This window comes from Drosophila biarmipes, chromosome 3L, assembly GCF_025231255.1.
Source record: "Drosophila biarmipes strain raj3 chromosome 3L, RU_DBia_V1.1, whole genome shotgun sequence".
Taxonomy (NCBI): Eukaryota; Metazoa; Arthropoda; class Insecta; order Diptera; family Drosophilidae; genus Drosophila; species Drosophila biarmipes.
The window spans coordinates 7,653,216-7,679,890 of NC_066613.1; the positions used below are offsets into that span (position 1 = coordinate 7,653,216).

General features: G+C 39.8%; 7 protein-coding genes across 13 annotated transcripts in view; 4 read left to right on the forward strand and 3 right to left on the reverse strand.

Moving 5' to 3' along the window:
• LOC108030600 (uncharacterized) overlaps positions 1 to 20,662 on the reverse strand; it is a 38,496-nt gene extending 17,834 nt beyond the window's left edge. The window contains exons 1-3 of one of the 6 annotated variants that reach the window (XM_050886228.1): positions 5,691 to 6,059; positions 5,469 to 5,615; positions 3,500 to 4,539 (exon numbers count right to left, since the gene is read on the reverse strand). In XM_050886228.1, coding sequence (XP_050742185.1) covers positions 3,500 to 4,055 — 556 coding nt within the window. In that variant the 5' untranslated portion in view covers positions 4,056 to 4,539; positions 5,469 to 5,615; positions 5,691 to 6,059. Of the gene's footprint in view, positions 1 to 3,499; positions 4,540 to 5,468; positions 6,060 to 19,941 lie in introns of those variants that run through there. The other 5 variants (XM_050886232.1, XM_050886231.1, XM_050886229.1 and 2 more) reach the window with 5 other exon arrangements.
• A 341-nt stretch (positions 20,663 to 21,003) lies between these two features.
• LOC127010866 (uncharacterized) lies at positions 21,004 to 22,238 on the forward strand. 2 transcript variants are annotated; one of them, XM_050886234.1, is made up of 2 exons: positions 21,004 to 21,051; positions 21,835 to 22,238. In XM_050886234.1, exons 1-2 carry the CDS (start codon positions 21,021 to 21,023, stop codon positions 22,236 to 22,238), a joined length of 435 nt encoding a protein of 144 aa, XP_050742191.1. In that variant the 5' UTR covers positions 21,004 to 21,020. The 2 variants fall into 2 exon arrangements, with proteins under 2 accessions (XP_050742191.1, XP_050742190.1); XM_050886233.1 differs by lacking the exon at positions 21,004 to 21,051 and adding an exon at positions 21,359 to 21,773.
• A 32-nt stretch (positions 22,239 to 22,270) lies between these two features.
• LOC108030505 (uncharacterized) lies at positions 22,271 to 22,873 on the reverse strand. The gene is made up of 3 exons (XM_017103393.2): positions 22,743 to 22,873; positions 22,472 to 22,672; positions 22,271 to 22,408 (listed from the first exon to the last, which is right to left on the reverse strand). The coding sequence occupies exons 1-3, from the start codon at positions 22,774 to 22,776 to the stop codon at positions 22,341 to 22,343; spliced, it is 303 nt and encodes a 100-aa protein (XP_016958882.1). The 5' UTR covers positions 22,777 to 22,873; the 3' UTR covers positions 22,271 to 22,340.
• Positions 22,874 to 23,012: 139 nt separating this feature from the next.
• LOC108030504 (uncharacterized) lies at positions 23,013 to 23,642 on the forward strand. Its single transcript, XM_017103392.2, has 3 exons — positions 23,013 to 23,167; positions 23,219 to 23,419; positions 23,487 to 23,642. Exons 1-3 carry the CDS (start codon positions 23,143 to 23,145, stop codon positions 23,558 to 23,560), a joined length of 300 nt encoding a protein of 99 aa, XP_016958881.1. The 5' UTR covers positions 23,013 to 23,142; the 3' UTR covers positions 23,561 to 23,642.
• Positions 23,643 to 24,106: 464 nt separating this feature from the next.
• LOC127010867 (uncharacterized) lies at positions 24,107 to 24,708 on the forward strand. The gene is made up of 2 exons (XM_050886235.1): positions 24,107 to 24,186; positions 24,247 to 24,708. The coding sequence occupies exons 1-2, from the start codon at positions 24,123 to 24,125 to the stop codon at positions 24,528 to 24,530; spliced, it is 348 nt and encodes a 115-aa protein (XP_050742192.1). The 5' UTR covers positions 24,107 to 24,122; the 3' UTR covers positions 24,531 to 24,708.
• A 78-nt stretch (positions 24,709 to 24,786) lies between these two features.
• Positions 24,787 to 25,623, reverse strand: LOC108030537 (salivary glue protein Sgs-3). Its single transcript, XM_017103430.2, has 3 exons — positions 25,543 to 25,623; positions 25,271 to 25,477; positions 24,787 to 25,206 (listed from the first exon to the last, which is right to left on the reverse strand). Exons 1-3 carry the CDS (start codon positions 25,565 to 25,567, stop codon positions 24,884 to 24,886), a joined length of 555 nt encoding a protein of 184 aa, XP_016958919.1. The 5' UTR covers positions 25,568 to 25,623; the 3' UTR covers positions 24,787 to 24,883.
• Positions 25,624 to 25,884: 261 nt separating this feature from the next.
• LOC108030542 (uncharacterized) lies at positions 25,885 to 26,427 on the forward strand. The gene is made up of 3 exons (XM_017103435.2): positions 25,885 to 25,986; positions 26,046 to 26,246; positions 26,308 to 26,427. The coding sequence occupies exons 1-3, from the start codon at positions 25,953 to 25,955 to the stop codon at positions 26,370 to 26,372; spliced, it is 300 nt and encodes a 99-aa protein (XP_016958924.1). The 5' UTR covers positions 25,885 to 25,952; the 3' UTR covers positions 26,373 to 26,427.
• Positions 26,428 to 26,675: the final 248 nt, after the last annotated feature.

Here is a 26,675-nt window from a genome sequence, read left to right on the forward strand (position 1 = left end):
TGCGGTACTACAAAGTTATCTTTATATGCTTTTGATTGACCAGCAGTTACTAACTGCCTGGTGTGGGTAAATTCTCTTAAATAATCTGCGTATTTTTAGGGAATAAGTGTTCTGCAAAGCCGATTATTGTTAACACAACTTAACCTGCCCATCAACATAAGTCCCCCGCAGCAACAGAATTTAATTTGTGGCCCAAAGGTTTTGGCCGCAAACAAATATTAAACATATATTTGCTGTTTAAAGCCTTTAACCAAGCAAGCCAGTCAAGGGTGTCAGCTTAAAACAATAAGTGGCTCAGGCCAACAGCACGAAATTGGGAGGCAAATCAGTTAAAATAATAACAGTGCGATGCCGCAACAATGGCGGTGGCAGCAACAGCAACAACACAGATAAACAACTCATTAAAAGGAAATTAAACAGCCGTGAACCGAAACGAGCGCCATGTCACGACCCGTCACTCATACGCACTGTTGTCTGGGCCTACGTGAGTGACGTTTCGCGGCTTGATAAAGACCCTCTTCTCCAGAAAAAAGCCGCCAAAGCAAATTGAAAAGCGCATTCCCATTTAAGTCGCTCTGGGGAGATACAACACTTTAAATGTTGCTGTTCCATAAATATGAATAACTACATATTGTTTGAACAGATCACCCTAAAACGTGTCTGGGCATGGGCTTGCCACGAAAAATATGGCTAAAAAGTAACAAAAAGTTTTCTTTAATAGACCAGGGGTGTGGCTAGGCAAAAGTATTTAGCAGCGACTGTTGACTTTGCTCGGTTGCCAAGTCGAACATTTTTCGTGGTTTCTATTCGAGTTTATTCGGGATAAACAACACCTGAACTTTTTTAGGAGAAGTGTTAGAAATGGCCAAGGGTGCGCATGGAAAGATATATAAAAAGAGTTTCTACTTTTTGCGTAGAAGAGATATAATATATTTGTAATAGTTATTAATATTTGCGATTCATGTAATCCAATTTAATTGTGGTTATACTTAACCTTAGTCTAAACACAGCAAAAAATGTTGTATTATTAACCACTGTAAGTGAAATTATGCCAACAAAAAACTGCACAAAATTTATTATTGAAAGGCAAGCTTCACTATTTGCAACAGTTGATAACTATTTTACGTATCTCTTTTGGTCAATTTCAACAATAACATTTTTTCAGGGCAGTAAAAATATTCTTTTAATGGTATCATTTTTTGGGGTCTAATTTCACATAGTTATAAACAGATCCTCTTAAAGTTTACATTAAAAATCCTCTCTAAGTACCGACCCCTACCAATACCGATTTTCCCCCTGGCAACCCGACTTTTATTGCGTTAGGCCTTATCAGTGAAAAAGTCACTTACACGTCTATTTTCCTTGGGCCGAATGCCTGCCTGAACCCATTAATGCTCGGGGTCTTTGACTTCCTGCACTTGACTTACATTCGCCCCTTATCGGGGCGACCGACTTGGCTTAATTGAAGGCGAACGAGGCAAAGAAATTAGCCGGCAGTCATTTTGGCCATAAGCAAACAATTGACAGCCAGTCTGTTGGCCGAATGCAGGACAAGAGAGTTTTAATTAATTAACACAAATTTGCAGTGTAATAGAGACGCCGGCAGCCGAGTATTGGGGCTCGAGATGTTGGCAAATGTAAACAGCAGCAGTGCTCGAGATTCCCACTCTAAATGGGCCACTTGACTGCAACTTTAATTAACTGGAAACGTTATGTTTGTTTTTGAAGGCGGCCGACGGCAAAGACAATGCCCACAGAGCCGGGGAAGGGGTTCTCGAAAGATAAGAGCCCGAACGCATTGTCTGGGGGCTCTTCGCCACCCACTGCTTAGTCGATGTAGTTGGGAATTTATTGGGCTAATTGCTTTATAATTTATAGGAGGGTCGAAAGTGGACAAAATATGATTACGATTTGGCTCGTTGTCGTCCTTACACAGGAAAAAGACCTGTTTCGGCAAAAATTTTATTTTGTGTAATTAATTTATTTCAATCAATGCCTTTACTGTGTAAATTCAATGAACTTTAATTATTTTTATTGAAGAAGAAAAGTACATGGTTAATTTGGATGTAAATAATTATATAAGTAAAAAATTATAATATATATTTATGTAAAATTGTCTTTCTAAGGAAATAAGGAGAGTCATTCAATATAGATTGTAAAATCATTATAGCAATTTTAAAAGTAATATATTATCCAAAGTATTTATTTCAAGTGGTCATTAAACCACTTCGATGGTATGTTAAATTAGCTGTAGGTTTCAAGCCTTGAACCTATAAATATTTTTCTAAATAACCTACTTTTTTAATCATGCTAAGCAATCTATAGGAATTTTCCCCAGTGCCTAGCTCCTGTTCTGCGGCTTCTAATTATTATTTCGGCAAATTGTTGGCGCAAACAGACAGCCCGTAGAATACACTCATGTATTGTTTATTAGCCAGCCAGGCTGAGAAATGTCTTGTGCTTTTCGCCGCTGTTTCCGAGTCACAAGATACGACTGGCTATGTGGTATGTGCTAAACAAATACCAGCCGAAATTTCAATCCCCGTTTGGAGGTGAATCATTCTCCGCCGGGCCCGACTTTATTTTTCTGTTTTTGTTTCACGCTTTTTCCATTTGTTTTGGAAAAGTTCTTGCTGCCGCAGACTTTGCTTTTGGTACTTTTGTTTATTTGCTTTTATCGGTTCTATTTTTGTTTTTTATTTGCTTGGCTCTCCGCCCTGCGCGCCAAAGTCCAAGTCTGAACGGGTTTCCACTGACGTTTAATTCAGCTTCAATGATTCTGCAATTTGATTTATGGATTACCGCGAATTTGAATTTTCAATAGCGCAGTCGGGTTATGTGAGTAATTGTTTATGTTTGGTTTGTCAGGTATGTAAATACGAAGGCACCGATTAAATGTAAACTGAGAAATGCGAAACATTGCTGGATGATAGTTAACCTGTTGACGCTGGCGAAATGCAAAGGGCTTGTTAAATGGCTTTAAACTAGTTGTGATCTGATCAGCGGAATAATTCGAGTTCAGGGAATAGTAAGTAGATGTATATAACTTCCTAATAAGTAAAATATATCACTTGTTAGTTAACAATGCCATGGAAAATCCCTATTAAAATCTAAAGTATAAACTTCAATAGAGGGATTTAAAAATGATAAAACATATGCAATCCATTTTATAAGCCAGATAAATTAGAAGTACTCCTATTGTTTAAATTGGCAATTTAGAGAACGACCATAACCTGTTCCTGTTGCATTTTCAAACAGCTGCTAATGTCAAAATTAGTAACAAAGTCGGAATAATTAAAAATATAGTTTATAATTTGGATTTATAGTAAATTATGCATTCTGCAGGCGTTAATTCCAGTAAATTACAAAGTTGTCAAGCTTTTTTACTAAAAAAAGTTGACAACCTTGGCTGACCAAAATTAAGTTTAGGGAATCCCCGATTCCCCTAAAAACTCCAATAGAACCCAATATCACTTATACGCCCCATTGGCTTACTTACATGAGTTCTTCCACTGCTGGAACTTGTGGTAGACGAAGCAAGCGCAAATGAAGAATATCACGAAGACGATGAGCAGCGTGAGGATGACCCCGATCCAGATGTCGCTGACCACATGGGCGAAGTCCTGACCATCGTCCCCGGTGTATATCCTCGATCCGTGGGCAATGTGCGGCGGAGGAGCCCGCGCAGCTGGCAGTACGTCGAAGAGGTCGTCGGCCACGTCGGCCACCTCGTTCGCGGAGGCGCCGCCACTCAGGTTGATCTCGACCTCCTGGCGGTCGATGGTGAAATTCCCCAGGGCCGAGTCCAAGCCCAGGGCCAGCTGCTCCAGCTTGTTAATGAGTATCGAGTAGTTCCCAGGCAAGTCGAAGCCGCCAAGATCGAGTTTTTCGCCACTACTCGTGGATGTGGCATCCAAGGTCGTTGCCGTGCCGTTGAGGCCTTCGCTCACCGTCGTGGACGTTGAGGTTGCAGTTGCACCCGTTAGATTGCCGGTATCTTCGAGGCCTGCCAGCAGGCTGCCCGTGATATTCAGGGCCTTCAGTAAGTCAGCCATGGTTTAGAACTGTATTTTTGTTGGCAATATTTTTTTAGCACTTTAGTTTCAGTTTCTGGCACATGTGTTTCTTTCTTCGAGTCAGCCGCGATGCTGGAGCTTCATTACGCGACTGAAAACGGCCGTCGAGTGTAAAGTTGCAAATTTGCTGGCCCGCTTTTTGTCGACACTCCCGAACGGCATATAGGTTTTATTTTATTTAATCTCCTGGCTCTGCGCTATGTCGTTTTTCACTTTTCAACTAATTGTGTTAACGCACCGGTGTTAATTCGCCTCACGCATCTCGTACGGATTTTGTTGAAAATTGTATCTGTATCGCGGCTCTCATTGCTGATTTGTTGTTCAAATATTGGTCGTTGGCATTAAGCCCTCCTGTTTCCCTTATATTTTTGCTCTTTGCTGTTTTGCTGGCGGGGAATTTATCTTAGCAATAAGCGTATGCACATACTATATATAGTATACTATGTCTCCTTCGGCTGTCTATCTGTGTGAATTCAGTTTATTGATTTGCCAAGTGGAAATGGGGGAAAACATTTGTCGTGCCTCTGCAGCTCTGCTCCGTTTCGTTAATCTCCGCCACTTTTGAGGCTGCAAAGCCCTCGTATTTGCCCTGCCAATTCGCGATTACACGTGAAGTGCATACAGCTAAAGCCAAGGCAGCACTCGTGTGGCCTGTCAATTCTCGTTTATTTTGTAATGATTTCAAGAGTCATAATCCAAAAAAATAAGGAAGTGATTCTGAGACTTCAAAATTATTCATTAATATAAGGAAGCCCAAGGACAAATAGCATGATCTTAATAATGTTTTAAAAGAAAAAAGAGTTTTGTTCTTGAAGTTAGGAAATATTATTTTATTTTATCTGATTAGTAATTCAGTATTTTTATTTATAAAAAAAGTAGTCTTGTTCACAAGTGCCTACTTTAGCGGATTGACTTTTGATCGACTCACAAATAGGTGGGTGTAACTCTAGCCATCAATCAGATACACACCCATCTCATTAAGTGGCAGACGCCTGGGCTATTTTTAGAACAGCTTCAATAACAGTCAATTAGGCCGCTTGTTGTCAGCATCTATAAACATTAATTAAAGCCGGGGAGCCCTATTGAATTTCAGTACAGATACCTGGCCATTTATAGTATACATTTTAAGTAGACCAGGCGCAAAGTATCTGCGATTATTGAATAAATCAAGCGGAAAACTTTGCACTCTCAACGCCTTTGCATACAAAATAATTGGAAGCCTAACAATACTAGATCAGACTGGGAACTGATGGGGAAAATACTACATGTGGCGCCTGAGGCACGTGTTTGACAAATCATTTTGATGTCACAATGCGTTATGAATGTAATGGAAGCTAACATTTATTGATAAGCCTGCAGAGACAAGTAATCCTGTTGCTGCATTTTTAATACCTCTTAAGTAAATATTGGTGTACATTTATTAGCTTTGTTTGTATACCTTAACATGGCATTAGGAATTCCACTTTACGTATACTTTTTAATAATAGCTCTCTGTTTTTATTTTTCCGCCTTTCAGAATAATCTTTACAACTGTGATCACTGTTAAATTAAAAAGACAGCAAATCAACAAACATGCAATATTGAAAAGTAGGAAGCTTTTTCATGAATTATTACTTTTTACAGACAGCGTTCATAAATAATTTTCACTTAAAGTGTATATTTGTTTTTGTATAACTTCTTTACTGGCTGATTGACATAACCGTTTTGTACGTTAAACGTTTGGCGCCACTCGCAGTAAACTTTTCAATTCAATTTTCACGACCTCTATCAACAATAACAAGTGATTGAACAACTCGCGGAGAACTTCTGGCCGTTTGTTTTGTTTTGCCAAATGAACCGAACTCGCGCGCTTGTTTACAACAATTAAAACTGCTTTCTTTGCGTCTTGCAATTATAGCCACGTTAACAGCGAGAAGTTAACTGCCCCTGCCGCCAGCGGTGACAGCGCGACGTCGACTGCGACCGCGAAGTATCGCTCCAAAGGCAGCGACTCTGGGCAAACAAGCCGACTGAATGAACCGCCAACTGACTGACTGAATGACGACCATAGGGCGATGCTGATGCTGAGATTGAGATACAGATACAGATGCGCATTGGAGATTGAGCTCTGTCTGGCCCAAACTGCTTCTGACGTGAAGACGCCGCAAAAAATTAAATCAACCGAAGCAGTGCTATAGGCGGTCCCGGAACAAATATGAATGGCACTTGCAAAAAATTACTCCAAAGTTGCTAATACCAAAATAGGTTTTCATAGTAAAAATCACCTTCAAACTTTAGATTTGCTTAGAAAAAAGGAAATCCCCTTAAAACGTTTTTTAAGAACTTTACAACTTTGTATTTATTTTTCTTAGTATTTAGTACAAAAGCCAGCAATAAGACGGTTTCTTATCTTTAGCAACAAGCTTTTATCTAGGCCATACAAAATGGAATTTAAAATGACGTACGTATAGTTTTCTTAAATGTATTAAATGGTTTTTAAAACATAATTTTGTAATATATGTGAATATTACAGAAAAATTACTTTACTTATTTTTTTAAGTGCAGTCCCACGACAGCTTAAACTAGCAAATCAGTAACTATTCTGAAGCGATTGCAGCAATTGATTTTTTTTACTTTTCTTTGACTTATTTATTGTGACGTATTGTTTTGATTGAGCTTCTGGCGTCAGCTATATATATTTTTATTAAATATGAATTATAATCCCACTAAATAATTAAATCTTTTATAGCCTTAGGCTGTCTCCAGACTTTTGTAATTTGGATATGCTTTATGGGCTGCCATTTTAAAATTTATTTAATATCACACAAATATTTTCACGACGCTGTTTTATGCAAAATTTATTGTGATTCACAACTATTATTCCAGTATGATTTAAGAATTTATTCAAATGGGCTTGTGATTTTTCTTCCTACCTGTTCCATTTTCTACAGCTCACCACTTCTCACAATAAATTGTTTATTACTATTAATGTATTCTATATATACATTAATATAAATGCTATTTATCCATTCCAGTGAAAGCTCTGGCACTTATTTGTATATATTAATTTGTGATTGGCTACGACTGCCCTTAGAGCTCCTATTCTAATCAGAGCCATTAATTGTGCACTATTCACACAATATTCGCCGCATTTATTCACAACTATTTTCTTTCTATCGAAGCACTGATTGCTTTCTATTTAAAATGTTCCCAGATACATTTTCAGCAAAGCACTTAAAGTTTAGAAGAGCTTTAATGCATTGGCTCTGATTTATTTGCCGTTGCCGTCCTGCTGAAAACTATCACAAATTCTACTTCTAATCCGACCGTGCATATTTCATGTTTAATGCATATCATTTACATTTAATTTTATGCATTAAAATTATGCTGCCGAAACGTGGGCATTTCACGGACAATTTCGCAGCGAGTATTTCATTGGTTTTCGGCAACATTTGTTGTACGGCTGTGCAGTGCATGTTTTATTATCTTTTTGGTGTTTATTAAAATTTGCATTTAATTATTTCGTTTCATTCCATTATTTGCAATTTGTGGCTGCTGCACTTTGCTGCCGATATTAGGTCCGAGGCGTTGTAGTCGCAGGACAATTTCAATTACGTTGGGCTTTAATGCAATTGCGTGACCGAAAGTTGTGTTGTCTGTGTGCTTAGTGGAAGTAATTTTTCCGGTGTTTGCGGTTAACTATTTGTAAATCACAAATTGATTCGATCGAATGCCTGATTATGAATTTTCCATTTGCTAATATTGACTTTTCTGTGTGCGGCGCTGTATTTATGAGCATCAATTGCAATTAGCATTCTGCACAGGCTTAGTGACGCATGATTAGAGCTTTATCAATTTCGAATTATTTTATTGATATTAGCACTTAAAGCCGGAGCACTGAGCACTGTTGTGCTCAAAGGGGGTCCTCTAATCTGGTTTGAAGAGGCTTTGTCACGGGGTTTCCAATTGATAGATTGCTGAAAATCTTTTTATGGCGCTCGTAACTGTAGTGGCAAGCAAATGGCTCTGGCGAATCAATCAACAATTGCGTTCATTAAAGTGACCTCTTTTCGCGCTTAATTGCTAAAAGCTAAATTGAATGGAAATAATTGGGTTAAAAGGCCTGAATGGGGAGTGGCACAACGCCTGATTGAGTTATTGTTTTAAAATCATATAAATAATATTTATTTCCAAAGCCACAGATACGTACAAATACGGGTCGTGTGTTTATTGCTATTTCCAGGTATCTTTTGTGGCATTCCCCCGGGCACTTCGCTCTAACATTTATCTCAAGTATATGCGCACTCATGATTTATTCGGAGCAGCCGGTTGCATTGTTTATCACGCTGGTTCCTTATCTCGAGTGGCTCACCAATCTTCTTGGCAGCTCATACATGCGTCAGATTAGTATTTACGTTCTGTATCAAACGTGTGCTAAATACTTTTTGTTTTAGGCAGAACAACGAATGTTTTTCTGATGCCGGGCGATGTTATGGCTGTAGTGTCGGTTCGATTTGGTTCGAGCTGGAATTGGGCATGCTCTTTACATTAGCTTGGCAATAAAGGTTCGGAGCTATAATTATTTGTATACGGATGCAATCAGCAGATTGCTCCCCTCACAAAGAGATGATGATGATTTACTTTAAATATCGTTAATAATCTATGTATATTAACCGAAAAAATATTTATTTTACTTTATTTTAATGTCATAATATTTAATATCGTAAAAGACCAATATTCCAAATCAAATTCACCAATTCACCACAGCAATATCAATCAGTAGCACGGTTCTCAACCTATTTACCTCTATCGAGGGTTGGTGTTCTCGCTAAGCTCTGATCTAATTAGACCAACTGGACAACGAAGCTAACCCGCTGTGTAAGAAAATCCACCCTCCAAAATTAATTAATGCCCAAAAAACAAAAAGTGACTAATCATAAAAACCAGGCGCGAATGTGCAATTAATATTTATATCATTATAATGTTTACACTCGAACTTTTTGCGTGCCAGACGCCGGCAGGCAGAAATGAACAGGTGTGAACCAGTTGCGCATGCGCAAGGCAGAATGATCAAGTGACGCAGCTCACGTGATGACTCCAAGATTACACACAACTTATTCAACCTGTTTTGGAATTTCTGCACTCTAATTAACCGAGTTATGTCGCCATACTGTTGCCAACAGCTCTGGTAGAAACAAAACAAAGGGGGTCAACAGATATAATGGGTCGCCAGCGAGTCTGGTGATAAGATCGTGATAAAAATATCAAACTCATAAATCCGTCACCTTTGGAATTTGACATTGTCTGGATAGATTACCGCTTGAAAATTCGCAGTCACGCTGATTAAGGCGTCAAGTAAGTGACTCCGGCATGGTTCATTGTGCCTGTTATTAACCCCGGGTATTTCCCATGTCAGCCCGATCCGATACCAACATTCCAGCCAGTTGAATATACTTGGTAAATATAAATAGTCAGCGATATTTGCGCTTTACCCGCTTCAATTCGCCTCTGGTGGGCAAACAAAGGAAGTGCGAGGGTACGCTAGCCGTCTGTAATACACTTAATTATAGAGCTCTGAGTAAGCGGGGTCTTTGAACGACGACCGACCGCATAGGAAGATAATGCTACTGCGTTTTGAAAGTATTAGGTAATATTTTCAGCCAAGATAGTGCGATCGATAATAACGTTTTAACAATTTACAAGCTGAAAGGAAGCTGAAGGTAATTGCTTTAGGAAAATAATCAACATATAAACAATTTTAATAATACAATAAATAGTTTTACTTTACCATGACAAAACAAATGTTAATGTAAACTTCTAATGTTTGAAATAATTTTCCGCTTAAAATGTTTTAAATTGCATAAAATAAATGCGACTAACATCCTAGTTGATATATATTCACTTTATATATTTAGTAAGATTTGTCTTTTATATTATGTTTTGCATTTAGGCATCAAATAATACATTTTTTAATTAATATGTATATTTTACTTTTTTCTATTGTATATTTTCATCGAGATATTAATTTTTGTTAGTGTATTCCCCCATTCCATAAATTTAACTTTTAATATATATTTCCCAAAAGCTAATTAACATATCCGTATACAATTTAATGTATTTCCAGGAAAATTCAATTTGAGCATTCAATAATAGTTCAGGAACCCTTCCAACCCTTTGCATATTTCCCTAATCTCCGAAAGAAAAAACGTTTTCATCTTTGAGAAACAATCTAGAATCCCCTAACACACTCGACTCCACCCCATCCCCATTGAATAACGAATACCTTGTCTCCGGTAGATCCCTCATTGGCAACCCTATCGCAACAATCTTTTATCCAAACACAACAAGCCGCATCCTCAACCTCCGACCCCTCGAACAAATGCCGTCAGTTGGCAGAGATGTTTCCCGTGTTCCCGATTCCCCGGTCCCGACGGCCCGGATTGCCCGGCTCCCCGGTTCTCCGGTTCCTTTAAGCCAATTTGTAAACCATCAAATCGCGTTAAATGCGCTTTTCCGGTCGCGGCCTCTTTTCCGCTTTTATCTCCGAGTGACTGCCGCAGAGAGGAAAAATCTCATTGTTATTGTTTTGCTTGCTAAACGGAAATGGTTAGGCTGACAGCGGCTGTGTCTGTATCCTTTTCGGCTTTGCACCTCCGACAGGTACAAGGACGACATATGCCTTGATAAGGATGCAATCGCCGCGCTCCTCTCCTGCCAACTTATTGATTTGTTTACCTCTGGCCCGGCCTTTGTGCGAATGCGTCTGTGAGAACGGAAATTGAAAGGCGGTTGGGGAGCGGATTCCTCATGGAGTTATGCCAGCGTTTTCAGTAACCATTTTTCGCCCGCCAAGCGGATTGTCACCGGGAAAGTATTACCCATACACTATGCTCTTCATGCCTTCTGACGCCCCACCCAAACCTCTATTTCCGTCGCAGCACAAACGACCAGAAACCGTGGCCAATGCACTCGGCTCACACAGCAGCCAGCTTGAAAGGTCGGTCTTGGCCCGGTTCTGTTCATAAACTGCCTGAAAAACGAGCGTGTAATTTACGAGCTGTTTGTCAACAATGCTGGAAAATCTATTTTGTATTTTATTAGTTGAAAGAACCGAAGACTGGAACCGAAACTGACCAGCGGCGGCCTAATGAGCCGTTTTTGATCGCTTCCGCTCGACAATGAATAAATTTAAATACTCATTATACCTGAATTTTGAACAAATCGTCTTAGTGTCACGGGGCGACACAGTGTCTCATTTATTATCCCATTTAATTGAGGAATATTCCTGAGAAGGAAGTGAGGAAAAGAGGAAGTTCCAGTTGAAATAGGGCCGGGTAGAAGTGAAGAGTGAGTACTACAGCGAATATTGATTTTAGGTTCCTTTCGAAATCTTAAGTTTTCATTGTTTCATTGTTTGGTAAATTTAACGGTTCATAGTTTTTTATATCATTTAAGTTGTGTTACACCTACGAGGATAAGAACAGCGTAACTTTAATTTTATATTATCGATTTTTGATACAAGCACTGAGGTAAACAATGTACTCCATTAAAACCCCCTCTTCAGAGCCTCAAACTTTCGCCCTGTCATGCAATTTGAAATTCAAAGTTTTCATCACTTTGTTTGCAATAGATTCTTCTGTGTCCGGAAATCTTTCGCCACTATCTACCTTTGCGATCTCAAAAATGACTTTGGGATAGTTGGCTTCCTTGTCAGCCAGTGGCTTCCTGGCGCTCTTCCCTGGTCTCCTGGACACACAATCAATCATAATTGTTTCTCAGTTTGTCAACAAACTCGCAGTTCGGTGCTGCAGGAGTTCCTGAGCTCTCTCTTATCGCAATGCAGCCAGGTTGTGGCGAGGGCGGCTGGCCACGCCCACTTCCAGCGGCATCAACTAAGTTCCAGCAAAAAGCCATTGACATTTGTGGGCGGCAGTGGGGAGGGGCGGTGGGAGGAAGGACTCGCCTTTGCTAGCTTTTGGCGGCGCTGCATATAAAGTTGCAGCAAAAAGCGCACCAAGGGAGCCACAACAATAACGAAGGACGAAGGCTGATAAGCGCTGGAAAGGAAGTGGCGAAACAGCAGCACTAGCTGAGCGGGAGTGGGTATTTGATACACTTGAAAAAACACAGTTCGAAGGGAAATTTAAATAAAACACCATCTACTTTTTAAATACTCTGAAGTTAAATGTTACATGGGTTTAAAAAATGCAACAAATAAGTACCTTTCCATTAAATTAAGTTTTGCTTGATTCAAACATTGTTTGTATATAATCTGATTAAATTTCACAAAATATTTTATATCCCATGACAAAATTCAAAACTAAAATTATTAATTAAAGGGATAAGACCAAGGGCAGTGATATAATATATATTTTAATAAATACATAATTTTGAGCAGAAACAAAGGTCTGTATATTTTTCACGTTATTTTTTAAATTTTATTTTTTTTTAAATAATCCTCAAAACCAATGATTAGTTTTTAGTTTTGTAATACATTTTGTTTTGATCAAGGATAAACTGTTATATACTTTTAACCATTATTGCCACGATAACATTCATTGCCGTTCTTTCTTACTTCAGAGTTTACGTTCAAAAAATAATTACTGCACATTTTTTCCAGTGCATCGACTAACGTGTGACAAAGAAAAAATCGTTTGGCAGCCGAGGATGGGCGACGCAACAGTTTGCCAGGGCATATTGACGGACCAAAGTCGCGTTGAGTTGCTATCAATGGCATTGGAGGAATTCCCCAGTGTGTCCTGCGTGGCAGCAAAGCATGAAAACCCGATTACGCTCGGTAGATATGCAAGGACCTTCCTTCCCGCCACCCCCACCACCCTTAATACTTATTCGTATACTCGTTCGTACATTACATGGACGTATCTGTGCAGTCGACGACGAACGAGAAGAAGAAGGCGTCGCGTTAACATATGATTGTCGTCCGCCTCGCCCAAACATAAAAGGGGATAAAGGATAACGAAGCGCAAATTTCAAATAATCATGAATATTACATGAGCTGCAGAAGTAGACAAACCCACTCGCACATGGAGGCCAGGGCTCCTGTTCCCTCCTTCGGAACCTCCTCCTTCTCGGCGGCGATTTATATGAAAATCATTCACACGTTCCAAATTATTTATTAATGTCTATGCAAAATTGTGAGAGCCCAGGGACCACGGGCGGGGGCTGGAAAGTGCCACAGTTAAAGAGGGTTAAAACTGCTTAGCAGCCAGACTTGACAGTTTTCCTTGTTTAATTTCCCGGCTTTTTGGGCGTTTCCTGGACATTGACAAGGGACTGCAGCTGGAAAACGTTTTATAAAGCGATTTCTAAATTCTGAATTCACAGATGAATAGCTGGAACTACTTCTCAAAAGCGAATATAGCCAATGGCGAATCTGATTCCAAATGCGATTTAAAAGTAAGTCATTCATGAACATTATCAGGATCTGTTTTCTAAAACCACCATATATCTCCAGCTTAAAAAATAGGTTTTTGAAAAATTGTGAAATTAGCTTACAAATATAAATATTTAAATAAGAAATAAAATTTCTACAGTAGGTGAGAAAAGAATCATTTTAATTCTTTCTCCTTTAAGGCAACTTGTTATTTGCCCGAAATATTCTTTTTACATTTTTTTCTGCATGGTAAAAAATTTCTCATTAACTTTGTACTTTGTAACTGAAATCTGTTTTAATCTCCGGACTTACTGCAATGTTTTAAAGGACATTAAATCCCATAACCTATGAATGATATTCTTTCCACTCACATGCACAGGTATCTCTCAGGTATTCGAGACAGCTTGACTGATATCCAGCTCCTCTGCTTGGGGCAGTGTGTATCTGTGTGAGCTTAAGAGTACCTGCGAGTGCCCGTAAGTCCGTGTGTGCGTGTGTCGAAAGAGAAGCCGCGGCAATGAGCTTGCAATAATGTGATAAGCGCAGCGGAAATGAAAACAAGAATAAATGCAAGTGCAAACCGAGCGATGACAGCGGCATAAAAAAGGAGGGGAGTGTAAGTGCCGGCAACAACAACCAAAGCTGCAACAACAAAGGCGAGCCACAACAAAGACTGAGCACTTAAAAGCCATGCGAAGGCGCCAGCGTCAACATCGCACAGGTGCACAGGGAAAAAATGCCAATAATGATATTATGGGAACAAATCATTGTTTGCGAGAATATTTAATATCTATTGGATTTAGTCAAATCAAATGTAATATTTTAAAATATTGGCAATTTTCTTGTTTTTTTAACCCACAGCAAGGCTTTAAAATCCTTTCATATTTACTTTATTCAATTTTAATCACATAGTTTAGTTAGGCAAAAATCAACCATATACAAAGGTAAGTAGAAATAACAAATTTAAAACATTGATTTACTTTAAATACGTGTCCTTTCTCTACAGAATATGTGTACAATTTATAAAACAAATCTACTATAAATAAGATTTGATTAACAAGTATTTAATCATTTTATTTATATAATTTATTTGTGCTTAAATAAATATTTTTTGTTTCTGTGCAGTGTCAGCGGGACGAATTGGAAAAGGCGGTGCAATGAGGAGCTGCCGTCATCAGGCAGTCAGGCAATAAAAGCAAAATTGCCATTGGAGCCGAAACCCCCTGGATTTCCACTCCCCCTCAGCCTGCTTAACCCCTTGTGGCCCTCGTCCACCCCCATCACATGTGGCGCTTTTGCCTCAATTATTTTTATTGGTTCGGCGCAAAAATTTACGTTGCATACTTTGCAGCGCCGCCTGGCATGGCGTTAATTTCGTTATGGAAAATTGCAACGACTTGACATGTGAGCGTGCGATGGGGAACCGGATGATGGGAGTCGGGAAGCCAGATGGAAATGGGGATAAGAGGGACAGGCACCGGGAAAAATACCCCTTGCGTTATAGTCGGGGGATCATTTTGAGTCATTATTGAGTTAGAACATGGGAATTGCATGTTTGTTAGGATATCCTTCCATAAAAACATTTTATTTTGACATAAATAGATTAATAATATTTCAATTTTATTTGACTGCTTGTTCAAAATAAGTGTACCACCCTATTCTAATTTTATTTGCATTGAAATGTACCGCGATTTTCCCCAGTGCACTAGAACCTGAGGAAAAGCGGGAAATGGGAACCTGCACCATGGTGTAAGGGAGCCGACAATGCGGCGCCACTGCATACAATTGAGCTTAATATTGAAAACTTTTGAGTATCTTAATTAAAGGTTAAGTGTGTGTGAGCCTTTTCAAAAGAGAATGGTGAAAGAGCTCGAATTATGGTAATTTGTGTTGAAAGGCTGCTAAGTGGGCAATTGAAGCGGCTGAATGGGCGCAAGATTTACGGCTAAAGCAGAAGGAGCGTTAAATGCCAATTAAGGAGCTGTTGCCAAATATTGGTTAAATAATTAAACTCTTTCGTTCTCTGATTTTAACAGTATTAAGTAATTAACGTGGGTGCAATGACTTACCTTCGCGCGGCATTGCTACTCCCACTGACGCAATAATTAATCCATTAATTCAATTTAACTCGATGCGCAGTCAAAGTTATTTATCGACCACTTTAACTGACACTGCTCACTCATCTATAATCCAAAAGGTCGTACAAAAGAAGTGCATAGGTAAATAAATTGAACATTATTTATCAAAATGGATGGCACTACGGCGACCCACTGCAATTTGCATTTATTCTATAATTACACAACAAAAGCAATTAAATTCTACTTAATCAAATTGCAAATTGACAGCTTCAAATGCAGAATCGCCCCTCCATAAACAACTGCAATTGACCTGAATTCCAAACAGCAAGTATCGAGCACGATTCACCTCCCCCCTTGAACCAGTATCGAACATCTTTCACTGCCGAAGCCCAATCAATAATCGAACGTGTGAAAGAGAGATATTGCAGATTGATGACGAAAATTTGAGGGACTCCAGGAAATGGATGTTTGAAGTAGCCCGCGCTAATAAAAAATGTAAATTGTATGCACAAATTGAACAGAGAGATCCAACACAATAAATACAAATTAGATGAAATGTCAAGGCACAAGCAGGGCAAGTGGATTACGGAGGAACTGTTCATAAGGGTGAACCAAAACTGATACAGCCTATTGAAATATTTATTTTATTATTTATCAAACAATGACTTGTGTTCACAGATTGGTTAGTTATCTGTTCTTATTCTTTAGAATAGAAACCAATTTTTTGTACATAATATTTATTTTACATCGTAACCTTGAAAAAAAGAGTATTGTACACTTTTTCTACATCTTTGATTTGAACTATTGTGCATAATATAAATGCAAATTAAACCATATAAACTTTAGTATCGACTTAAATTGATTTTAATCAATCCAAGGTCCGACCCAAGAACGTTCTCATGCTTCGTCACTGGCTAAAACACGGCGCAAATCCAATCCGCCTGCCCGAGCCTGACCAAGTACAAGTTTCAAACTCACGTAGGACCTCCGCCGTGACCTCCTCCCCCGGATAAAATCCTGCGGAATCCATCCCCTCCCAATCCTTGATGTCTGCTGTTACCGCCGAGGGCGATATTTTCAATGCGCTGTCGGTAAAAATTACGCACTTTTAGTTGGCCGCCTCTGTCCGCCGCTGTTTTCAGCGAGTTGTCTGCCGTTTTTTCGCTTTTCCGCCCTTCTCCCTAGCCAAAGGCGGGACATGAATATTTTAAAAAATTCGCAGGGCCCAACGCAAGCTTGAGACGATGTTTTAGATGTCAGATGGCGAGCGAGGAGGCGCAGGAGCCGCGCACACGCACAATGAATAATTTAAGGACCCCGAAGACAGACGGGTCCTGGCATCATCAAATAAATGCCAAATGAGCAATCAAAGTGCCATGAAAGACTAACTAAGCAGAGCCACCGACTGATGAGCAGCTGTAAAAAATGATGTACACGAATTATCGGGACAGTGGGTGGTTTCGGAGGATGTGGGTGGTTTTTAGGAGCGTGGGGTTCCAGCCGAGTGGGCGGTGTTTGGGTCCGCAAATGAAGCGCGTAAACAGCAAATAAAGTTGGGAGAAATTTTTACGCATTTTGCTTGCATAAATAATAAAAAGTCCGTTTTTTGGTTTCTTAGCACGGAGTAGAAATTCGTGTACTGTTAAGGTATATGTATTTTTTACAACGTGAAATTTAGGAAATAATTGTCAACCGGGATTTGTAAAAAGTGCTATATTGAATATTCATTTAGAATGTCTAAATATTTAGTTATTTTACATTACTGTTTATAATACCTAAGATGTTGCTTAATTTCATTGCACCTGTTTAACTATATTCTCCAAACTCCACCAAAGCGATCATTTGGGGTAACAAATGACTTATTTAAGTATCCTTCTGGCAAATTTGCTAGGAAACTTTAAAGTGGCCTACGCACCGAAGACAAAAGAAAATAGCTGCGAAACTGAATTATAGATTCAACTCGAGGCTGGGAACTTGGCGGGCGCTGCTCTTCGCTGGAAGACAAAAACTTATTATACGCCCGGGCTTTGCCGCTTCAGCCGGGGCCCGGCGGGTGGTGAATGGGTGGGTGCACTCGCAGCCCCATATTGTCGATACATAAGCAATTGGTATGTACAACTGCGCCTCCTGGCTTCCGCCTTTTCCCCACTTTCCCGGCGACCCGGGACAGAAATGCGGTTATGAATTCCTGAACAGAAAAGTCGGGGCGAAAGCATCGACTGCAGTCGGTTCGCACAAGAGGCTGAAGTTTTTATTAAAACTTGTGCAGCGAAATGAGCGCCAGGCAAAATAAAATATACATATAAAGGACTTTCATAAAACATTTGTGACTTTGCTCAATTTTTATGGCTCTCAACTTTAAGTCGCCCGTGTGGGCCAAAGGAGAACACGGAACAGGAGCATTAACTAGGCAACTATTGGCCGGGAGGTCTACAAGACCCGTCACGTTTTGTGGCCACAGTTCGAAACGAAAGTGGGGGAATTTATTGCACTGACACACTAAGATGCTTCCTATGTTGTTATCGAAATGGGCCAAATGCGCTCAGGCGAACAAATTGAATGTGCCCACCGCGAGGAGAAGGAAAGAAATATGTTATCTGGGTTAGTTGAGAACGTAGGGGGATTATTGATCTGGAGTTGGCTATCATGCGATTTATAAGAAATTTGTTAGTGCCTGAATTGTTGGCCGGAAGTAGGGACCTTTTATTGCAATTTATATTTTTATACCCAGTTATTTCCTTCGAAATTCCTGTTAAGCTGTTCTAGCAAGCCAAGTACTTTGCATAGTTTTCAAAAGCAACACAGACATTCCCCGCAAACGTCATCGCTTTTAATTGAACACACTTTCGTTGCCTTAAATGGGCGTAACAAAACACTGTTTGCGTGCACTTTGAACCCCTCATCTGTGCTTACTCACAATTGGCTGAGCCATCGCTTCGGTTGTTAGGTTGAAATGCCGGAAATCACAGATACCATGGCCGAAATGCAACAACTTAAGCTTTTGGCAGCCGCACAATACACAAATCCCAGCTTCGGCTTAAATGCCAAACAAATTTGCAACAAATTCTGCCGTTATCGAAATGACCCATTGACTGCCCTGCATTCTGGCTCACACGCACACCACCCCGCACACACACCCTCACAGGCGCAAACAAACGCTCTCGAACACATATCGCTCTAATGAAACGCAATATCTTCGAGACAATGCTAATTGCCAACGATGCAAACAGAAGCTGCATTGAGCGCAGCATATGCAACCAAATTATCGGCCGAAACTCTAGTGGCTCTGCACTGAGAACAAATTCGTCAAGGTTTTTGTAGTTTTAAAAATTATAATAAAAGTTATATGTGAAGAAATGTGTAAGGCTCTAAGCTGATTGTGATCGTTCTATTTTAAAAAGATTATTTTTAATTGTTACTATTAATAGTTTTAAAGTATATTTGTATTGAAGCTTGTTTTAATCAAGTTTTTGAAATAAGCATTTCTAAATTAAAAAAATATAGCTTTTTATTGCATTTTTATTCTGTACTTAAAGCTTAAAATTTAAAAATGAAAATTTATTTTTAATATTCCAATCAAATGCATTTTTTTGTGGCTTGGTGCGAGTGTGTCTGGTTTGTTTATGTGTAAATGTTTGTGTATCATTCATTCCTCTGAACGTTTCGTTAACTTGGCCAAAAGCCAATTTTCGGCCAGAACGCATGCCAAATTTGCCAAAAACGGAGCGAAACGAAATAAGAGAAATAGCTAAATATTGTATGATATCGATGAGGCGGGCAGTTCTGCAGAGCAACTCCCCAGCACACAGAAGCCCCTTCGTGCAATTCGAAAAGTAGTTCAGCAATGGCAGCAAAGCGCACTGACAGGCCATTGAAATGCATTTTATACCCTTTGCTTGCCGAGGGGGTCAACGATGTTTGGAGACTTCTTACGAAGCGGTCATAGTCGTCATACTATATAGTATAGTAAATATATTGAGCCAAGAATTATTATAATAACTTAAAGGGATTTATATTACTTTTTCACTCTTTACTTTTATTTTTTTATAGTTTGGAACTTATGCTTTGATAAATTCGTTAATGACTTCCTTTTTCATTTAATTTTTTTCCTGCTTATTCTAATTCTTTTTTTTAACTTTAGGATATTTCCTTTGCATTAGGCCTTGTCCTTATTATGGCCAATGGCAGAAGAGGGTATTTAGCCTTTTCAAGTCTTGAACATCCCCCGGCTGCTCGCTTATTGTTGCCATTTATGGGATATTCGTGAAATATGACTCCAGTTATCCACTATGCACTGGCGAGGGAGAACTCGCCTGGCTTTGTGCCTCCCGGGGGCCAATCAATATCTCATGGCAGCCCAAAAGTATGCAGACGAGCCCCAAACAAAAGCTCCGATAGAACTTGGTGCACTCACCTGCAGTTGCATCGTGGGCGGAGGAGCGCCCCTCGGCACCCCCGCTGCCATCCTGTTCCACCTGGTTTGGGCCCTCGCTGCTGGACCGCGACTTTTTGCCGCGCCAAACGCTGACGCCACAGCACTCGGCGCAGCAGCAGAAGACAAAGCCCAGGATGAGCAGGATCCAGGCGGAGACCATGAGGACTATGGTCGAGGTGGACCGGTAGCTGAGGTTCTCCTCCCCGATGAGGACCAGAACACTCTCGGCCGTGAGGTTGGCATGGGTGGCGCTGCCGTTGGCATGGAAATCCAGCAATCCGGCCTCCAAGGTCGGTCCGTAAAAGCCGTCGACATTGGCCAAAGCCGCGTAGCTGCTGCCCACCGAATGCAGATACGGTTGCACCTTGGTCACACGCACCACTGTGTAATTAGCCATGATTGCACCACTCTCCCAGTCCATCAATCAATCACTTTAACAGTTTAATATAGACCGAATTTGGCACGAAAAACGATTTAGTGAGACGCCTGACGTGACCGTTTCTTTGGTAACCCGCCAACAAACTGACAAGTTGGTCTGTTCAACGACTATTCCCTATATTATCTATTTTGTTCCTTCGGTTTTCTGTTTTTAGATTTCGGATTTCCGCTTTCTGTGTGGAAAACAGCGACAATAGCTGGCGACTGAGCCGCAGCTCGAAAAGATTGTTTTAATGTCCGCAATCTTGGTTATCACGTTGTGTGTTTAAGCAGATAGATCGAGCGAAGTGACAGAATCTCGTCTCTTGTTTAAACAATATTGTACGCGTGTTAACGCCTGCCTGCCAGTTGTGTTTTGTTATTTTTTAGACTGACGGGCCTGTTTTAGCGTTTTCCTCTCGCGGATTTTTGACCGACTTTTGTTTACCTGCGAGAGACGCAATTTAGTGGCTCGTTCTCAGACCGATCGCTGTGGTGGGTTTCTCCCTGGGCCCGTGGTGAAGCTCTGTTCTGGAGAATGGCCAAGAGCTTTCACCAATTCTTTCAGGGGATTCTACAGTGAATGGATCTTTAGTAATTCATCATTAAATTAGAAGGTTTGGATAAGACTCCTGTTTTAAATGTATAAAATGTTCAATAACCTAACATTAGGTATGTTCTGAATTGTTAAAACATATTATATACATAAAATTGTTTTTTTTTGTTTTTTTAATGTATTTTGATGGACCGTTGTTAAATTTTACCTTAAACTGGCTAGTATAAATAATAAATTAAAAATTTACGAATGGTTTTAATATTCGTTTTCCCACCAACAGCTTTTTATAGCCAAAGAAAAGTTATATTAATGCAAGTTTAGCTTTAATATGTATTTAATTCGTGCCGCGTAAATACTAGAGCCGAATCAACAAAGATATAAGCAATGGATTTCCACATGCCAGACGACAGTTTTACACCTTAGTTCAAAGCTGAAAGATATATGGTCTAAAGATAGCGCAAGAATTTCAAAACGTGATTTTATAAATAAACATTCAGACTAATTAGCGTTGTTATATAAAGACAATATATTTGAATAAGCCCCTTTCCTAATTTTATTAAATGAGATTGTAAATGAGTGCTCAGAGTGCTTATAAAACATTAAAAAAGCTATAATCGAGGTAATCGAGGCTTCGCATCCATGGTTGTAACCAAAAAAATTCTTGATAAACAGTAACGAAAAAATGCTGTTTAAATATGCGAAAGCTTCAAAAAGAAATGCAGTTGCCTTTAATATGCCAGCCATCAGTATTAATATTCTGTTAAGAGCTGTAAGGTATACGAGAAGAATATGGTATTAAGTTTTCTTTTCCATTTATTATGCATTTTACTGATAGTGGGTAAGACAATAAAATAACAAATAATAAACAAGAAGGTGCGATTTAAATGTTTAATACATAGACTGCGGACAAGCAAACATTGAAAATGATGATTATGTTGATCCGGAGGAGCCCCTAGATGATCACTTAACCCGGCCTAATGTGGAGTACCCCCAAAGCGATGTTGAAGTAAATGAACACTACGACGATCACTACGAAAACAATGATCATATTACAATTGGCCCCACCGATCAACCAGATCCTCAAACCGAGTCATTTTCAGTTATTGGTGTTCAATCATATGATGATCACATAACAAATGAAATGGAATTTGTTGATCACAACCTGAATGACGAACTTGACGAACAACACTTTCCAGAATTACACAACGATCAAGAATATTCCGACTTAGATTCCGATCTAAGTAATTACGAAATAGAAGATCGAATAGTGCGGTATGCAATGCAAAGGCGTGAAGAAATTTAATTTGAATTGCTTGTGGTTTGTAAATAAAACGATTTTTGAGTTTTACTTTAATGCTCTATTTATTTGTATTTAATCATCCGTTTGTAAATGACTTTTTCTTAATCAATTCCTCCTGCGCTCCATGCCAGCCAACTCAGCTATGTCAGCGCAGCTCATGCGTCGCTCCCAACCTGGTGAAGAATTTGAATTTATTAAAAAACGAAAAAATAAGTGGTGTCATATCCAGAACTTACCCAAGCAGTTCAGCCTGGTGAGCTCACAACGTCCTACGTTCCTCCAGCGCCAGTTCCTTTGGGTCCTTTCTCTGCACTGCCTGTTGAAGTTGGGCAGCTCGCGATCGCTTGGGTTATTCAGACGTCTCACGCAGGACTCGCATCTCCTGGCGATCTCATCGCAGTCCCGTACCTGGGCAGCAACCAGGGTCAAGCACAGGACTAAAAGTCAGATAACAAAACAAAATTAAAATACATTAAAAAAACACTTTTTAGCCCGACCCAAACTCACCAGCAAATACGCTCAAAAGGGCTTTAAGATGCATTGTTTAGCTTGGCGTCTCTTGACAGGAACTTATCAGTGAGCTCACTACAGATCTCTTCGATCTGACTTGAGTTTATATAAACACCCAAAACAACGAAGATCTCGCAGAGCAGATGTTTCACCAGATGTGGCAGGTTTATAAATCAGGGATAAAAGCCTTTTATTAAAAATGGAAAAGTTTCAGGAAATGTATCAAAAATAGGACGCCTTTTAATGAGTTGAATAGGCCAATTATTATGCCTCCTGAATGTACCAGGTGGTCAAAAAATCAGAAGTTTTCCTTTAGAGCGGTGTGCACTTTATATAAGCCCAAGAGTGGGTTCGAACTCAGCACAGAAGTAAAGCGAGTTCTGGCAGCAAAGTCACCATGTCGAAGATCACTCTGTTCATTGGTAAGGACCTGCGAACAAGAGGAGAGCCAGTACTTATCCCACCCTTTTTAGCTTTCGTTTGCCTTTGCGTGGTCGTTCAGGCCCAAAATGAAAGGGAAATCTGCCGGCGTGTCAATGAGAGATGTCTGTCCAGGGTTGAACGCAATGGAAGGACCAACGATGTTTCGGACATTTTCAACGAAAGCTGTCGCCGTACCGACAGGAACTGGCGCAGCGTCACCCGGTGCGAACTCGCAAGGGCCACCTGTATTTGTAAGTGTCCTAAAGTTCCCTTTCACTCTAGAACTTGTTATCCATTTTGAGTATTTTCCCTGTGCAGTGACTCTGGAACGATGTGAATCCTTGTCCTGCGAGAACATCAGGCGAGCTCTCGATCGCCGACCCACCGAGTAAGGAACCACCTGACTTATCGATACTTCAAAAACGAAGTGAAAATGATTACACTGCGAAATAATAAAAACTTTAATGCTCTATATTTGTACGTTTTTATGGTAACTTTTAGGGAATACCTAGTTTATTCATTTACAGCGATGCATACGAGTAAAGAAACACAGGAACAAAATGATTATTTTATACAATGGTAAAAAAGGATTTTAAAAACCAGTTAAACAATTAAAACTTTATTCGTATAATAGGGGTATATAATGCATTCAGTAAATGTGAGTAACAATCGTACAATTTTTTTATTATTACAATAATTTTTATTGCAATATTTTTATTTTGAATCAATCATGTTATGAACAAATAACTTTCTTAATGCTATCATTCTTTATATTTTATTTAATTGATAAGCCATAAGCTCGAAATCGTTCAATCACCTTTGCACATTTGCCTTCCTATTCCCACTTGCATTTCATGTTTATGTTTATACAATTGTTCCAACGAGGCACGATGTATAAGAAAGGAGAGTGTACGACGTGTTTTTATTTATTCGAAAAAGAGAGCTTCAGCAGAAATGATCCCAATTAGCTCTGCAAAGCTAAATAGCAAGTTGGCAGCTATATCTCAGCAAAGTAAAGGTTGGTTGTAATAAAATTAATATAAATATTTAAATAAACTTCCTAATAATTTCCTAAAAGGAGGATCGCGTAGGAGAGGTTGCATTAGCCTGCTGGCTGGAATGGTGCTCGGAGTTTGCTTAGCCGGAATCATCTTTTACCCATCGTTTCCAAGCGAAGACTATCGAGATAATTCGCAGAATATAATTAAAATTATTGGGCTTGAAGTGCCAATTGAGAATGTCCCATCAAACTTTATTAATATTACCAAGGATTTAGGAGTTGTAAACGTTTCGCCCACAACATCGGGTATACATAGTACCCACAAAATTGCAGATGAAATTAATAAAAATATGGATAATTAAATGAAATAATTTGATAGTTTTTGTGTTTTAATTTTAACGTAAAATCAATAAACTGTAAAACTATTATTTACACGAGTGTGAATGATTAAGTTAATTAAAACTTTGACGGAAATGTATTGTATCGTCATTGTCTATCGATTGACCTCGAACTAAAGTTTACCCACTTTTAAAGCTCATACATTTCTATAGATTTTATAAAAGTTTAAATGTGATTTTTCAAATCCAAGCCAGAAGACGAATCAGTCAAAATAAAACATATTTTTAGAGAGCATTGAATTTTTATTGGGTTTCAGTAATAAACATTTTAGGTAACATTTTCTAGCAAGGCCAGGTTAGTCGTTTTATCGGCTGGTTTACTCTTCGGAAGGACGACGAGTGGTAGTACGACGAGGGGAAGGAGTTCTAGTAGCTGGTGTCCTACGAGTAGTAGTTCGGCGAGGAGTTCTGGTTGTCGGGGTCCTGCGAGTGGTGGTTCTGCGAGGAGACGGGGTTCTAGTTGTTCCGGTCCTACGAGTAGTGGTCCGACGAGTCGTAGTCCGGCGAGACGAGGGAGTGCGAGTTTGAGGAGCAGGAACCCGGGGAGTTGTCGTCCTTGGAGATGGAGGAACAACGCCACCTCCACCAAGGTTCCGCCTCACGTTTTCGCAATTTACGACGGCGCAACGCTCGATTGTCACTATAAAACGGATACAGTAATCAAATTGAGGATACACCTTAAAGGTAGATAATAAGCTACGTACGTCGACAAGAGGCCAGGGTCAGTTCGCAACGGGTTACATTACGCCAGTTGCTAGAGGACTGGCGGCAGTGATTGTTGAATATGTTCGAGACATCATTGTTCCTTCCCAGCCTCTGTTCATTTCGGCGGCACCTTTCGTTTTCAGTACGGCAAATTTCGTTGGGCCTGGGAGTTTGAGCCTGAACAGCCACGATAAGGCAAGCGAAAGCTGAAACAGGATTGCAAATGGATTAGGATATGTAATATTATTAGCAGGTCGACCTATATCCTTACCAAAAAGTAGAGTTGACTTTAGCATTTTGGTATTGCCGCTGAGAACTTGGTTAACTGCAGTGCTTAAACTCAGCTCGTGCTCGAGCTTTTATAAATTGCTAAACAGCCCTCGGAAAAAACCCATGGCAACTGTGACATAATAGCCCTTTATTAAACCCAGGAAGTGATTGTTTTCCGCCCTTTAATGAGCTCAAAAGACGACCCAGTTTAAATCAATTTATCAAAAAGAGCTTATGTAAGTTTGGTAGTCCTATTGTTCTATATTAAAGACCTTTACTTTTTGTTATCAAACAGCTGGCTTGGTAGTTGCAAAGGGGAGAGTTTGGTGTTTATATAAAGTGGGGTTGGGGCAAGCACTTCGGTAGTTAGCTAACCGATAAGTTCCCGTCAAGAGCTATCAAGTCAAAATAATGCATATCAAAGCTATCTTGGCCGTATTTACTGGTAAGTTTGTGTCTAAGACTGCATCCCTAAAATATGTAACTTACATTTCTGGGTTGCAGTCCTTGTTGTGACCCTGGTCGCAGGACAAAACCGGAACTGCGATGAGTTGACCAGGCGGTGTGAACGCTGTGTGGAGAGGTTGAACAACCGAAATGACCGTGAGCTGCCAGCCTTCAACAGGGAGTGCAGGGAAAGGACCCGAAGGACTTGGCGCTGGAGGAACGTGGGACGGTGCGAGCTCACCAGGCTGAACTGCTTGGGTAAGTTTCGCCAGAAAAGTCCGAAGATCTGTGTTTTAATCGATCCTATTCACGTCCTTAGGAGCGGAGCGACGCATGAACTGTAACGACATTGCCGAGATTGCTGGCATGGACCGCATTAACTAAACAAACTCATATATTGATGAAATGATTGACAATAAAATACTAGAGAGCATTGAAATATTCAACTGGTTTTTTTCGTGAGAGGATAAGTTAATTCAATAGAATTCCGAAGGAACAAAAACCATTTCGTTGTAAATTAATAGTAGTAGGGTAATTTTCTGAAATGTTTTTGAGTGGCAACGACTCTTTCAAGCTTTTACGATGCAACTTTTTAACTATTTGGGCTGTGGGGCTCAAGACTTTAAGTCCTGACTTCATGACTTACAATTCCAGCTAAGCCTCCGCCCTTCCGTTACTTGGAGCCGC

Coding starts and splice junctions, on each gene's coding strand:
- LOC127010866 (XM_050886233.1), top strand. CDS start 21,725: ATGGTATTAAGTTTTCTTTTCCATTTATTATGCATTTTACTGATAGTG. Junction 21,774..21,834: donor ATGCATTTTACTGATAGTGG/GTAAGACAATAA, acceptor TTTAATACATAG/ACTGCGGACAAGCAAACATT.
- LOC108030505 (XM_017103393.2), bottom strand. CDS start 22,776: ATGCATCTTAAAGCCCTTTTGAGCGTATTTGCTG. Junction 22,673..22,742: donor CCTTTTGAGCGTATTTGCTG/GTGAGTTTGGGT, acceptor TCTGACTTTTAG/TCCTGTGCTTGACCCTGGTT. Junction 22,409..22,471: donor CACCAGGCTGAACTGCTTGG/GTAAGTTCTGGA, acceptor ATTCTTCACCAG/GTTGGGAGCGACGCATGAGC.
- LOC108030504 (XM_017103392.2), top strand. CDS start 23,143: ATGTCGAAGATCACTCTGTTCATTG. Junction 23,168..23,218: donor GAAGATCACTCTGTTCATTG/GTAAGGACCTGC, acceptor CACCCTTTTTAG/CTTTCGTTTGCCTTTGCGTG. Junction 23,420..23,486: donor CGCAAGGGCCACCTGTATTT/GTAAGTGTCCTA, acceptor TTCCCTGTGCAG/TGACTCTGGAACGATGTGAA.
- LOC127010867 (XM_050886235.1), top strand. CDS start 24,123: ATGATCCCAATTAGCTCTGCAAAGCTAAATAGCAAGTTGGCAGCTATA. Junction 24,187..24,246: donor TATATCTCAGCAAAGTAAAG/GTTGGTTGTAAT, acceptor ATTTCCTAAAAG/GAGGATCGCGTAGGAGAGGT.
- LOC108030537 (XM_017103430.2), bottom strand. CDS start 25,567: ATGCTAAAGTCAACTCTACTTTTTG. Junction 25,478..25,542: donor AAAGTCAACTCTACTTTTTG/GTAAGGATATAG, acceptor ATCCTGTTTCAG/CTTTCGCTTGCCTTATCGTG. Junction 25,207..25,270: donor GACCCTGGCCTCTTGTCGAC/GTACGTAGCTTA, acceptor TCCGTTTTATAG/TGACAATCGAGCGTTGCGCC.
- LOC108030542 (XM_017103435.2), top strand. CDS start 25,953: ATGCATATCAAAGCTATCTTGGCCGTATTTACTG. Junction 25,987..26,045: donor TATCTTGGCCGTATTTACTG/GTAAGTTTGTGT, acceptor TCTGGGTTGCAG/TCCTTGTTGTGACCCTGGTC. Junction 26,247..26,307: donor CACCAGGCTGAACTGCTTGG/GTAAGTTTCGCC, acceptor TCACGTCCTTAG/GAGCGGAGCGACGCATGAAC.